At 63.7% G+C, this 13,846-nt stretch overlaps 1 protein-coding gene across 9 annotated transcripts in view; it reads right to left on the bottom strand.

The window, feature by feature from the left end:
- Nucleotides 1-617: 617 nt before the first annotated feature.
- The window catches only part of RALGDS (ral guanine nucleotide dissociation stimulator), a 46,364-nt gene continuing 33,135 nt past the window's right edge, over nucleotides 618-13,846 (bottom strand). For 4 of the 9 annotated variants that reach the window (XM_066366807.1, XM_066366805.1, XM_066366802.1 and 1 more), the window contains exons 4-18: nucleotides 13,360-13,458; nucleotides 11,790-11,983; nucleotides 10,737-11,563; nucleotides 9,437-9,652; nucleotides 9,000-9,103; nucleotides 8,399-8,483; nucleotides 7,831-7,899; nucleotides 7,328-7,414; nucleotides 6,793-6,825; nucleotides 6,374-6,495; nucleotides 6,020-6,115; nucleotides 5,513-5,714; nucleotides 5,146-5,388; nucleotides 3,709-3,823; nucleotides 618-2,254 (exon numbers count right to left, since the gene is read on the bottom strand). In XM_066366807.1, coding sequence (XP_066222904.1) covers nucleotides 2,079-2,254; nucleotides 3,709-3,823; nucleotides 5,146-5,388; nucleotides 5,513-5,714; nucleotides 6,020-6,115; nucleotides 6,374-6,495; nucleotides 6,793-6,825; nucleotides 7,328-7,414; nucleotides 7,831-7,899; nucleotides 8,399-8,483; nucleotides 9,000-9,103; nucleotides 9,437-9,652; nucleotides 10,737-11,563; nucleotides 11,790-11,983; nucleotides 13,360-13,458 — 2,668 coding nt within the window. In that variant the 3' untranslated portion in view covers nucleotides 618-2,078. The remainder of the gene's footprint in view (nucleotides 2,255-3,708; nucleotides 3,824-5,145; nucleotides 5,389-5,512; nucleotides 5,715-6,019; nucleotides 6,116-6,373; nucleotides 6,496-6,792; nucleotides 6,826-7,327; nucleotides 7,415-7,830; nucleotides 7,900-8,398; nucleotides 8,484-8,999; nucleotides 9,104-9,436; nucleotides 9,653-10,736; nucleotides 11,564-11,789; nucleotides 11,984-13,359; nucleotides 13,459-13,846) is intronic. The other 5 variants (XM_066366803.1, XM_066366801.1, XR_010749159.1 and 2 more) reach the window with 4 other exon arrangements.

Below are 13,846 nucleotides of genomic sequence, written 5' to 3'. Positions count from 1 at the left end.
TCCACCCGGCCCTCCCACCAGGGGCGACGCTCTGCCCACCAGGGGCGACGCTCTGCGCCTCCGGGGCGTCGCTCTGTCGCGACCAGAGCCACTCTAGCGCCTGGGGCAGAGGCCAAGGAGCCATCCCCAGCGCCCGGGCCATCTCTGCTCCAATGGAGCCTTGGCTGCGGGAGGGGAAGAGAGAGACAGAGAGGAAGGAGAGGGGGAGGGTGTTGAAGCAGACAGGCGCTTCTCCTGGGTGCCCTGACCGGGAATCGAACCCAGGACATCCACATGCTGGCCGATGCTCTACCACTGAGCCAACCGACCAGGGCCTTTTCTTTCTTTATTTTTAAAGGCACTCCAATTTCAGAGGCGGTTGCTGTGCCCTGTGAGACACCTCAGACCTGTAACACAGAAGTCCTGAGGATCGTCTCAGCTCGCTGCCCCAGTGAGCGGCGCTCGAGTCAACACGTGCTCTGCGGGAGGTGGGACTGGGTGTTTCCGCAGGAGGCCGAGGAGCTGGGCCTTGTCAGTCACCGGCTTCTCCTTACCGGAGCAGAGACGGTGCGCGCCCGCCCGCTGCGGACATTAGACATTAGCACAGGAGACGAGAGAACGAAAGCACCGTCCTGGGCTAGAGTAGAAACAGGAATTTTAATATAATATTCAAGTCTAGCGTTTACTATTTACAACAAATAAATATTGCCCCTCCCCAAACTAGTAAACATGTTTTTTTGTGGGTTTTTTTGCCTTTTATACAAATATTCAGTCCCCTCTTCTCCCCCAAATCCTTTCCCACCGACCCCCGTCCCGTGCGGCCTCGCCAGGCCCCGATGCAGCGGCGAATGGCACTTGCAGGGTGGCGAGACGTCGTCACGTCGGTGGGACTCGGCTGAGACCGCCCTCACGCGCTGGGTGGCGAGACGTCGTCACGTCACGTCGGTGGGACTCGGCTGAGACCGCCCTCACGCGCTGGGTGGCGACACGTCATCACGTCACGTCGGCGGGACTCGGCTGAGACCGCCCTCACGCACAGGGTGGCGAGACGTCGTCACGTCACGTCGGCGGGACTCGGCTGAGACCGGCCTCATGCACAGGGTGGTGAGACGTCACGTCGGCGGGACTCGGCTGAGACCGCCCTCACGCACAGGGTGGCGAGACGTCGTCACGTCACGTCGGCGGGACTCGGCTGAGACCGCCCTCACACACTGGGTGGCGAAAGGTCATCACGTCACGTCGGCAGGACTCGGCTGAGACCGCCCTCACGCGCTGGGTGGCGACACGTCGTCACGTCACGTCGGCGGGACTCGGCTGAGACCGCCCTCACGCGCTGGGTGGCGAGACGTCGTCACGTCACGTCGGCGGGACTCGGCTGAGACCGCCCTCACGCACAGGGTGGTGAGACGTCACTTCGGCGGGACTCGGCTGAGACCGCCCTCACGCGCTGGGTGGCGAGACGTCGTCACGTCACGTCGGCGGGACTCGGCTGAGACCGCCCTCACGCGCTGGGTGGAGGGCGGCCGCAGAGTGGGTCTCGTCCCCGCGGGAGGGCCGGGGTGGGCGAGCTCCCTCACTCAGTTGGCCCTGAAGCTGGAATCTTTGGTGCAGCCCGAGGAAGGCGAGAGCGGCGGCCAGGGGCCCGGTGCCCGTGGGCGCGAGGAGAGAACTGCAGTGGTCAGACCTAGTGGATGAGCAGGTGCCCGGGGTGCCCGTGGGCACAGGTGGCAGTGACCCCACACCTGGCAAGGCGTGAGGGAGGCGTAGCGAGGGCGTGCCCGGTGGTGGGCAGGGCTCTGTGCCCCTTGGCAGCTCTCCTTGGCAAAGTTGGCGAGTCCTCTGGTTCCAGAGAGCAGAAGGCACCTAAGGTGGCGAGCGGTCCACAGGAGGCCAGGTCAGCCCGTCGGCGGGCGGGCGGGCGTCAATCCCGGCAGCAGGAGAGGTCCAGGGTGAAGCTGCTCCTGGGGGTGGCCTGGGCTGGCAGGCTGGGCAGAAGGTGCCCGCCTGGCCTGGGCCACTGTCGTCTGTGAGTGCTCTGTTGCCCGGCCAGCCCACCCCTGGAAAGGCGGTCCTGTGGCCAGGCCAGCACCAGGGACCAGCTAGAAGATGCCTTTGGCGATCTTGAGTCCCTTCTGCTTCATGCGGGGGAGGGTGGAGCTGGCGCCGTGCCTGACCTTTGCCCCCTTGGTGAAGGTCCGTTTCTTCAGGACAAAGTCATAGTTGGCAGTAGAGTTCATGGCGTAGAATACATTGGCATTGTCGGGAATCTTCAGCTCTGGTCAGGGGACGGGTAGAGGGAGAGTCAGTATGAGAGGCCCCAGGGCAGGCCTGAGCCAGAGACCGAGACTCCCAACCCAGCTCCTGGGACCTCCGAGGACACCTCTTCATGACACTGGCCCGAGGAAACTCTGGGGGCCTGGTGAAACCTAACAGCTCCTGTGTACAAAGGATCCTGACTCCTCGAGTCCCCACCTTGGGAGCCGGCCAAGGGTCACCCACACTGCCCCCCGGCTGCCTTGGCTGGTCAGGGTCTCACATGGGAACAGGTTCTGCAGAACCCAGACCCCCTGCCGTGAATCCTGCCTGACTCAGGACGGGAGCTCTGGGGCCCAGCGCGGGCAGGCGTCCACGCCGCCTAGCAGCCCGCAGGTCCTCACACTCGGTTCCAACGTCCCACCCGTCCGTCCCCGCTGGCCCTGAGCCTGCGGTGCCCCCCCCCCCCGGCTGGGCGGGGATCTGTGCCCTGCTCCATCGTGGGAAAGTCACTAATAAATAATAAAAGAATAAACCCTCTTTTGTGCACTCACAACGATAACCCTACTTCCACCCAGCCCGGTACATTTTATTTTCGTCAACGGAAGAGAACACAGAGCTGAAAGCATGTGCCCGAGGTCCTGGGCCCCCTTGCTCCAGGATCCCCTCCGTCTGGCTCCGAGTCTGCGAGACTCCCGCCCCGGTTTAGAACACAGAGCTGCACCGCAGCAGCCTCTGCTGTGGACTGAATGTCTGCGTCCCCGTAAGATGACTCTAGAAGTCCTAACTCCCCACGTAGTGGGATCAGATGAGGCTTTGGGAAGGTGATGGATTCATGAGGGTGGAGCCCTTGTGAACGAAATCAGCGCCTTTCTAACAGCGACCCCAGGGAGCTCCTCGACCGTCCCCACGCAGGATACAGCCAGACACCAACAGTCTGCAACCTGGACGGGGACCCTCACCCCGCCGTGCCAGCTCCCTGATCTGGGACGTCTGGCCTCCGGAACCGTGAGAAATACATTTCTGTTGTTCCCAAGCCACCCGGCCTGTGGTGTTTTGTTATGGCGGCCAGAATGGAACGGAGACAGTGTCATGTGCGTGTGGACTTGAACATACACGACACTTTGGTTCACGGCAGTCACAGTTCTTCCGACACACGTGTCCCACCCCAGCGAGAAGCTGCCCCTTGGCGTGGCCTGTGAGCTCAGCCATCTGGCTGCCTGGCCCCAGGACAAAAGCCTTTCCTCTTCACTCCAGCTATCAACGGGGTTCACGGCCTGGGGAAGGGCACGTGACAGGCCCGGCAGCCGGCCCGGCAGGACGGTGGGGAGACACTTGGGGTGTCCGGGCCTGGCCCAGGGCAGGGTGGTGTACGCACAAAGCCGACTCCCCGCTGCTGGTGTGTGTTCCAGGGCTGTGGGCCTGGGGCTGTCTGGTGCCCCCCCCCCCCCACTGACAACCCCCTCCCCTGCTTACTTCGCTCATCCGAGATGACCTGCACCAGCTCGTAGTTCTCGGGCAAGTCCTCCTCCAGGTTGTGTTTGTCCATGGCTTTGCGGATTACAGCCGGAGCCTTATCTTGGCTGGTCACCTGGATGGGGGCAGGGGACAGACCATCAGGGCAAGGGGCGCGGAGTATCTCCCTCGGAGTGCAGCAGCCAGTGGCCCTCGGAGACACCTTGGCCGGGTGCTGGGTCGGTGGGGGTCACACCACCTTCTTCTGTCCCCTGGGAAGGCCCCCACACAGTGATGAGGGGTCTTTCCCAATCAAGCCTGTTTTTTATTTTATTTTTTAGTGAGAGAGACAGAGAGAGGGACAGACAGGCAGGAAGGGAGAGAGATGAGAAGAATCAATTCTTCATTGCCGCACCTTGAGTTGTTCATTGATTGCTTTCTCATATGTGCTTTGACCAGGGGGCTACAGCAGAGCGAGTGACCCCTTGCTCAAGCCAGTGACCTTGGGCTCAAGCCAGCGACCTTTGGGCTCAAGCCAGTGACCATGGGCTTCAAGCCAGTGACCCTGTGCTCAAGCTGGTGAGTCTGCGCTCAAGCCAGAGAGAGACCCTGGGGTTTCGAACCTGGGTCCTCCATGTCCCAGTCCAACGCTCTACCCACTGCGCCACCGCCTAGTCAGGCTCTCCTACAAGCCTGTTACCCCCCCCCCCCAAGACACACACACACTACCTGAGGAAGCCGCTTGCCCCTGGGGGCTGCTTCCCTTGACCTTGACCTTGACCTTGACCCTCCAGCAAGTTACCCAGGAGCCTGGGAAACAGAGCCCTGGGCCACCCAGGGGCTGCCTGCGTGCCAAGCCTGCCCTGGGCTGGAGCTGCGGTTGTGGTCAGCACAGGCTAAGCCCTGCTGCCTCCAGCCCAGGCTCCAGAGTGCCGGAGGGCCTTAGACTCGGGGTCATCGGGTAACTGTGCCACGGGGCACCTGACCCAGTTGTGGGGGGCGGGGGGGCAGCAAACGGTTCATCTGTAGCCACGTTCTGGAGGGTGAGGAGGGCCCCCTCCATCCCGACAGATCAATCCCACCGGCCTGATCTCAACCTTCCAATCACAGGCAGCGCCTGACACCGCCAGCCACCTCCTTGGCCCCAGGCCTGGTGCAGCTGCTGTTCTGTCCCCGAGCTGCAACAGCAGCCTCCTACCCTGCCAGTGGCCTGTCCCCTCCCCTCGGACACGGCCCCTCCTCAGGACACTGCCTGGTGCTGGCCCAGGTGTGTTATCAGCGAGGCCCTCCCCGGCTGTGACCTAACCTACACCTACTGCTCTCACCTGACTGCCACCAAGCTCTGTCCTCCCTGACCCCCCGGGAAGCCGCTCCCGGAGGGCAGGACGGTACAGGGTGTCCAATCCCTACTTCCCGTCGGGCCGAGGGGACTGAGGGGACCGCCCCCGCCCCGCTCACCAGGATGCTCTTGTACATGTTGCCGTTGTCCACGTCCAGGCTGACTCGGATGATGCAGCAGTCGCCCACCTGCTGGTTGTAGAGGGGCAGCGCGGAGCCGTAGCTGCTGACCCCCGAGACGGAGCGGCGGTGAGTGCGGGTGCTGGCCACGGGCGTGGTGGAGGCCGAGGAGGAGGAGGCACTGCTGGAGGCGGAGCTGACGCCCGAGGTCTCCGGGGACGACTGGGAGGCGCACTCCCAGCACTGTGAGGAAGGCACGGTCAGTGGCAGCCCCGAGCCCTGCAGGCCGCCCCGGGCTGGGGCCCAGCTCTGGGGGCTCCTAGGAGATCTGTTCAGCTCCTAGGAGCTGGTGGGGTGGGGAAGTCACCTTCTTCTCTGGGCCGTCAGGGGACTCGGGGACGAAGCTCACGTTGATCTCTTCCACGTCGGAGCTGGAGGAGCCGGCCGAGTGCACGCTGAGTGCGTCAGCGATGTCCCCGCTGCCGAGGTAGGGGCCGCACCTGAGCTGGTCGCAGGACTTGGAGTGTGAGCTGCCGCTGCTGCTCAGCTCCGTGCTGGGGGCCTGGCGGCTGGATCGAGGGCTGGGTTACTCGGGGGGAGGCCTGCCTGGGAGACGGCCCAGCCCTGACCCCCGCGCTCTGCGCCAGGCACTGTGCCAAGTGCTCAGTCGGTCACTGCACCCCGTTCCCCTCAGCTAGCTGACATCACTTAGCACCGACCCCACCCGTTGCAGAGGAGGAAACCGAGGGCCAGAGAGGGGAAGGGAGGTGACTCCCCCGGTGCCAGGGCTGCTCAGGGAGGACTCGCTGAGACCCCAGTGCCAGCTGCTGGCCCTGCTGCACCCCGAGCGAGCCGCCCGCCCGCGGGCACTCACTCGCTCCAGCGCTTGACAATGGCCGTGTTCTTCTTGGCTTTCAGGGTGTTGCTGGCCGACTCGGAGGGGGGCTCCAGCTCACACGACAGGTTGTAGCTACGGGACAGAGTGGCGGCTGTCAGGTGCAGGCCAGTAGCGCAGTGGATAACGCATCTGGCTGTGGGTCAGGGTGGCCACTGTGGGCCACCAGGAGCCACAGCCAGGTCCCCCTGCCAGTGACTGGAGTCTGGACACCCAGCCATCTCACCGGGCAACAGGGTCCAATGCTGACCAGGAGCCCAAGCCACAGGCTCTCTGGAGCTGGCTCCAGGGACGGCCCGCCTGCAACGGGCCCGACGCCGGCCCCAGCCTCACCTCTCGGCCTCACTGAGCCGCTCCATGGACCGGAACCAGGCCCCAAACTGCTCCTCGGGCTCGATGCTGTAGTTGTTGCAAGCTGACTGGAGCAGTTTGATCTGGGCGATCACTTCGAATTCCTGGGGCCGGGGGGGAGGGAGACCAGGACGCTGATGGCCCGAGCGGGGTGCTGGGCAGGCCCGGGGTCAGCCTCTGGGTGCCCCTCCTCTTCTCTGCTCTCACCCGAGCCGCACCTGATTCTCGGAGCTAGACAGCCCCTCCCCAGGAAATCGTCCCTGATCCTGACCTCCTGGTTTCCCTACTTTGTATCCAACCTCCCCCATCAATGTAACAGGAAGGGGGATAGAGCCAAGTGTTCCACCCAGGGGGCACCTCTGATTTCCACCACCCCCAAAGCGAGGGCTGTGACTACTCACCTTCCTCCTCTTCTCAAAGTTGATCAGTCTCCCCTGGAAGGCAGAGAGCCAGCATCCATTAGAAAGTGTCCCCTTCTTACCCATAACTCCTAGACACCCCCTCAGGCTGCAGTACCGACAGCATACACTAGGGGGCAGGGTATGCACACAAGCTTGGACCCGGGGCAGATCCTGGGCGCTGGGCACAACGTGATCACCCAACCCTCTGAGGACAAATGGAGAGACTAAGGCCTCGGGCCAGAAGGCCTGGCTTGGCCACCACGTGCCTGACCTTGGAGGGTCTGGGCCTTGCTCGTCCATGGGCACCACCTGAAGGAGAGGGCTGTGTACAGCTTGGCCAAACTCTCCTGCAGCTCTGAGCCCCACCAGCCAGATGGGGAGCTGGTTACCCACTGAGGAGCAGGTGCCCTGACACTCAGGGGCCGGGGGGCTCTCATGAGACAAGGTGTGCCATGCTGGGGGCTAAGGGCTGGGTGAGAGCACTCTCCTCTGGGGCTTCAGGGCCCCGGCCCCGCCCAGCCCCCGGCTCACTCACATACAAGTAGTCCTTCATCGCTGTGTCCAGCATCACCAGGTCCGTGAGGAACGTGCCCAGGTAGGGTATGGTGCCCTGGATGACACCCTGTGACATCGGGGGTGGGAGGTGATGAGCAGGGCCCATGGCCGGTCCCCTGGACACCCCTCAGCCCCAGCCCCGAGCCCCAGCTCCGGCCTCCCACCTGGAGCAGCCTGGGGACACTTAGGCTCTAATCCTCCTCATAGTGTCCGTGGGCCCCAAACCCCCTCTAGTAACCCTCAGCCTGGCATTTGGCAACTCCCCCGATTCTACCCCCTCGGGCCCTGCCCCTCCTCAATCCCCCGAGCCCAGCTCGTCCAGGCCTTGCTCGGTGGCCACAACTAGTTCCCCTCAAGATACCAACTGGTCAGGCAAGGTTCTGCCAAGGCCCATGGAGGCGAGGTCTGGGGCATCAGACCCGACAGCAGCGGGAGGGGCCTCGGGAGGCCAGACCCTGCCTCTCCGTGGCCACGCACACTCACCGTCTCCTTGGGCCGCTTCTGGGCTCTCTTGGGGTTCATCTCCAGGGTGGCAAACTTGGAGGTCCCCTCCTGCCAGGGTTGAGGATGGGGTCAGGGAGGCCTTCTCCCATTGCCCTCTGCCCCCCTGTGCACCCAGATGTCTGGCCATTTGACAAACACCTGGTCAGCCACTTAGGGCCCTAGCCCTTGGGCATACCCTGCAGTGCCCTGTCTCTGGGCAGGCGGGTGCCCTTCCTCTGGAAGTGAGTTCAGACAGAAGGCCTGCCCGGGGAACAGGCTGGTCTGGTCTGGGAAAGCAGCAGTGCCCCCGATGCTGTCCACCCAGCCAGCCCAGAGGACACGAGTGCCCGTGGGAGGGGCAGCGGGAAGCAGGAGACTCACCTGCCAGCTCGCCTACCCCTTCTAGGAAAGCCTGCCGCCCGCAGGCCACCCCACTCCTGGGTCTCCTGTCCCCCAAACTGACCCCACTGGCCCACAGACCACACAGATCCCCCTCTCCCCCAAAGTCCCGACAGGCCAGGCCTGGAATTTTTCAAAGAACCCCCCACTAAGAAAGTCACCCCCTCACCTTGATGAGCAGCTCTCTGCTCAGGGAGTAGTTGTTCTCGTCGGAGAAAATCTCCGACAGCTTCTGGAAGACCCGGAGGCTGTCCCTGGGGATACGACGGGGAGGGGGGCTGAGGGCAGGTCCATCTCCCTGGAGGACCCAGAGACCCAAACTGCCGGGCGGTGGTTCCACTGGGTCCTCGGGGCTCTGTGGGCTGGGGGAGGGGAGCTCTCATGTTGGTCACCTGGGTCCCACTCCCATTCCTACTGAGTGGCCTCTGTTGTCCCCAGTTTTGACTTCATGTGGTTTAATCGGTACCTGACAGATAGGGAAACTGAGTCCTGAGGCAGAACTGATGGCCTAAGGCCGACACTTAAGAGACTCTACCTACCGATGGGTCCTGGCAGGTCTCAGCCTCATGAGGGGACAGGGGACAGTGCCTAGCCCAATGGAGGGTCCCTGGCGCACCGTAGAGCTGCTCCAGAGGCCAGTGGACACTTAGAGACTCTACCTACCGATGGGTCCTGGCAGGTCTCAGGCTCACGAGGGGACAGAGGACAGTGCTTAGCCCACTGGGAGGTCCCTGGCGCACCGTGGAGCTGCTCCAGAGAGGCCTGCCTACCTGGAGACTTCTTCCCACGTCTTCTTCAGGCGGTGGATGGAGTTGCTCTGAAGAGCAGAGAGGATGGCGTAGAGTGACGAGAAGTTCTTGAGGACCCGGCACTCCTGGCAAGGAAAGAGGACAGCGTGAGGCTGGGTGGGAGTTCCTGCCCGCACCAGGGCCAGGCCCCCTGGGCTGGGACCTCCATCCTGGATGAGAAAGATGCCTCGGGGAGACCCTGAGGGGACCTGGGCCCCGATGAGTACCACTCCAGGGGGGTAGACCTGAGCCCAACCCAGGAAGGAACCCAAGGAGGAACTGGACGCCCAGACGAAGGTGGGGTGGGCAGACGAGGTCCCTGAGCCCCTGACACAGGCCTGGGGTCTCCGCAGGGGCATGCACCACAGACCACAGCCCCGAGAGAGCGTGAGGCAGCAACGGGCCCCTCCGAGGCTCACCCTGGCCACCTCGATCCAGTGCTCCACCACCCTGGCCCTGTCTCGGGCCGTCACACTCCGGTCCCCGAGGCAGGTGGTGATGACGCAGTTGGCCACACTGTTGAACTGGGTGACGGTGGCACGGACGGTGGGAGCCAGGTGCTCCTTGCCCTTCTTGTCCCGCTGGGACCAGATGGAGCCCAGGCAGTGGTAGGGCACCACCTTCTTGAACAGCTCCTGGGGAGCAAGGGGAGTGTCACCCATCTCTGCCACACCCCAGCTCAGCAAGCAGAGTCCCCCCCACTGCAGCCCCCAGGCCCAGAGGGTCCCTGGTCAATGCCGGAGCTCTGGAAACTGAGGATGGCTTCAGCTTTGCGTGGGGGTGGGGGGCCTCTGGGTTTTGCTCCTGGGCCCCTGTGGGCACCCAGAGCGCGAGGGAGCCCAGATGGAGCGATGGCAGGAAAGAGTGGCATTTCACCAGCCACCCTCACTTACTCCGAGCGCCAGACAGTGCCTCCCACCCGCACACAGCAGGTGAGACCCCCCACAGCCCCTCCCCCCACCACCACCCCGTCCAGATGCTCACGCGCTGTGGGCCTGGCCTGGTGCCTGCCAACCTGTCAGGTACACATCAGGTGCCTAATAAGTGCTGAGGCTGGCGAGGCCTCCTGGGCACGTGGGGGGTGACCCCTGGAGCCAGCTGCACCTCAGGGCGCCCCCCTCCCACAGCAGACAGCCAGGCCCACAGTGTTCTAGTGTTCCAGCTCATTCCACCCTCGGTCACGCTGGGCAGAGGGCCGGGCCAGGCGTGGGGCCCCAGCTCCACAGTCCACAGGGAAACCGAGGCCTTGGGATTAAGAAGCTTGCCCAGCCTGACTAGGTGGTGGCACAGTGGATAGAGTGTCAGACTGGGGCACAGAAGACCCAGGTTCGAGACCCTGAGGTTGCCAGCTTGAGCGCGGGCTCATCTGGTTTGAGCAAAGCTCACCAGCTTGAGCCCAAGGTTGCTGGCTCAAGCAAGGGGTTACTCGGTCTGCTGTAGCCTCCAGTCAAGGCACATATGAGAAAGCAGTCAATGAACAACTAAGGTGCTGCAATGAAGAATTGATGCTTCTCATCTCTCTCTCTTCCTGTCTGTCTGTCCCTATCTGATCCTCTGTCTGACTCTGTCACACAAAAAAAAGCTTGTCCAGATCACATGGTTTTTAATGCTGGAGCTGGGCTTTGGGCCAGGACATCAGCTCTGGACCAGGGAACGACTGGTCTGGGCAGCAGAGGCAGGTGCCCCCTCCCTGCCCACTCATGGGGAAGAGCTGCTCACCGCATCCATCAGGGTAAACTGTTCTGCCACCAGGTCAGGAGGGAACACCAAGAGGTGAGGCTTCTCCTCGCTCAGCCCGTTCTCAGCAGCCACGGGTGAAGGCCAGGAAGGCTCTGGTGCCGGAGCTGGCTCCAGCTCTACAGCTTGCGGCAGAGTAGGCTCCAGCTCTGGAGCTGGTTCGAGAGCTGGCTCAAGCTCTCCAGCCGGCACTAGCTCTTGCTCTGAAGCCAGCACTGGACTGGGGACTTGAGCTGGTGCTAGAATGGGCACTAGAGCCAGTGCTGGACTGGGGACTGGCTCTAGCTCTGGAGCTGGCACAGAACTGGGCACTACAGCCGGCGCTGGAGCTGGATCTAGCTCTGGAGCTGGCACAGGACTGGGTGCTAGAGCTGGCACTGGACTGAGTGCTACAGCTGGTGCTGAAGCTGGCTCTAGCTTGGGAGTTGGTACAGGCCTGGGCACTAGATCTAGTATAGGACTGGGCGCTAGAGCTAGTACTGGAGCAGGCTCTTGCTCTGGAGTTGGCACAGGCCTGGGCGCTAGAGCTGGTGTTGGAGCAGGCTCTAGCTCTAGAGTCGGCACGGGTCTGGGTGCTAGAGCTGGTGTTGGAGCAGGCTCTAGCTCTAGAGTTGGCACGGGTCTGGGTGCTAGAGCTGGTACTGGAGCTGGCACTGGCTCTGGAGTCGGCACAGGCCTGGGCACCAGAGCTGGTACCGGAGCTGGCACTAGCTCTGGAGTCGGCACAGTCCTGGGCACTAGAGCTGGCACTGGAGCAGGCTCTCGCTCTGGAGTCGGCACAGGACTGGGCGCTGGAGCTGGTGATAGAGCTGCAAGAGGAGGAAAGCTCAGCAACATGACTGTTTTTCCAAGACAGAAACCATACCACTGCCTTCCCGAGAGTCCTCAGTCCAGGACGTCTCCCCAACCTGCACTCCACCAGATGGGGGATCAGAGGCCAGTCTTCGCTCCTGGCTCAAGCCAGCCTCTGACGGCCCCTCCTCGTGTACCCAGCACTGACGTCCCACATGCTCCCCACCGCCTCATTCCCCTCACCGTCCAGCTCCGCCTCAGTGAGCTCTGCGTGCTCCAGCTGAGCCAGGAGGAGGTGGGCACGGCGTTCCAGGTCGGAGCCAGGCATGTTGAGCTGCACGTAGGCCACCAGCTGCTTGAGGCACGGGAAGTCCGGGGGCTGGCAGAAGTCCTCCGAGTACTGGTCCAGCCAGGTGCCCAGGATGGAGGAGATGGCACTGGGGGAGCAGCAGGGGGCAGCAGAGTCAGAGGCCTGGCCTCTTCCTCCATGTGGCCCTCCCAGGGCACACCCCTGCGGGGGCTGGACTCTGAGCCTGTCCCTGCCCATCCAGAGGCGAGTGCACCCCGCCCACTGCCCACCGACCCTGGGCTGGCCAGGCAGGGCGGGCCTGGTGAGCAGGGAGGGGCTGGCAGTCTCCAGGCAAGGGTACCCTGCAGCAATGGTGTGACCCATCCGCTGCTTCCGGGAAGCCTAACACGCTCTGTCTCTGGCCCTCCCCACTGGAAGGTAGGCTCACGAGGGCAGGGAGGGCTGGCCTGCTGTTCATGGCACCGACTGGCACACAATGGGTGCTGCATAAGCATGAGAGGGATGAGGGGACAAGGGTGTGCCCTGCCCGGTCTTCACGGACACTCGTGCACCTCAGCCTCAGCTCATGCCCGTGTGCTGCCCTACTCTGCGGCACGTGTGGGCCTCGTCATCCCTCTGACACTGTTCCGGGGACCTGGGCACAGCCCGCCCCAGCCCCACCCGCAGCTGGGTGAGCGGGGCTGGAGTGGGGTCAGTGCGTAAGCGGGGTGAGCGGGGCTGGAGTGCGGTCAGTGCGTAAGCGGGGTGAGAGGGGCTGGAGTGCGGTCAGTGCGTAAGTGGGGTGAGCGGGGCTGGAGTGGGGTCAGTGCGTAAGCGGGGTGAGCGGGGCTGGAGTGGGGTCAGTGCGTCAGCGGGGTGAGCGGGGCTGGAGTGCGGTCAGTGCGTAAGCGGGGTTGGAGTGGGGTCAGTGCGTAAGCGGGGTGAGCGGGGCTGCAGTGGGGTGAGCGGGGTTGGAGTGGGGTCAGTGCGTAAGCGGGGTGAGCGGGGCTGCGGTGGGGTCAGTGCGTAAGCGGGGTGGGCGGGGCTGCGGTGGGGTCAGTGCGTAAGCGGGGTGAGCGGGGCTGCGGTGGGGTCAGTGCGTAAGCGGGGTGGGCGGGGCTGCGGTGGGGTCAGTGCATAAGCGGGGTGGGCGGGGCTGGAGTGGGGTCAGTGCGTAAGTGGGGTGAGCGGGGCTGGAGTGGGGTCAGTGCGTAAGCGGGGTGAGCAGGGTGCTCCTACACCTCGTCCTGGGCGCCCGGACGGGGATGGGGGGCGAGCAGGGCCGGGGCGGGGTGGTGGGGACGGGTTCTCTCTGCGTCCCCAGCCTCCCTCTGCTCCACGGAGACAGGGCCCCCCCGTCCTCGGCTCTGACTCCTTTCCTGCCGCAGAAGCCCCCAGACCCAGGAGACGCGGGAACCACCAGAAGTATGGGAGCCAGGGCCCCGCCCAAGCCTGCAGCCTTGGCCCCCAAACATCCCGCTGAGGAGACAGGCGGCCCTCCCGTCACACGTGAAGCCCACTCACTTTTTCAGTTGGTCCTGGGGTCCGCCGTCCTCGTGGGAAAAAGGGAGGATGCATCCGTATCTAGAGGAGGCCGTGAGGGCGTCACATCTACCGTACCTGCTATGATGTCTCAAGTTATTGGCTGGACCCCACCCCCATCCCTGTGACCAAGAGGGCAGCCCTGGAGGGCAGGGAGTTTTCTCTGCTTTTCTCACTCAATTACTTCACGTGCCCAGAGCACAGGAGGGGCTTTATCCGTATTTGTGGAATGAATGAACCCTGCCGGGCACCTTATAGATATCTGAGTGGATCTGGGGCCCCTCAGCCAGCCCCCAGGGGTCCCTGCATGGAGGGGACCCCCAGATAGAATCTGGAACCTCCAATCAAATGGGAAGACAGTGTCACCGAAGGGCCCAGGACAGCGAGGCCGGAGGCACAGGGCTCTCTGGGCGGGAGAGGAGTCAGAGTAAGAACCAGCCCAGCCCGGCCGCCCCTCTCCCCACAGTCC

This window comes from Saccopteryx leptura, chromosome 2, assembly GCF_036850995.1.
Source record: "Saccopteryx leptura isolate mSacLep1 chromosome 2, mSacLep1_pri_phased_curated, whole genome shotgun sequence".
In the NCBI taxonomy this organism is placed as follows: domain Eukaryota; kingdom Metazoa; phylum Chordata; class Mammalia; order Chiroptera; family Emballonuridae; genus Saccopteryx; species Saccopteryx leptura.
Note: the sequence above shows the minus strand (reverse complement) of the source record. Positions and strands in the feature narration are given on the sequence as shown.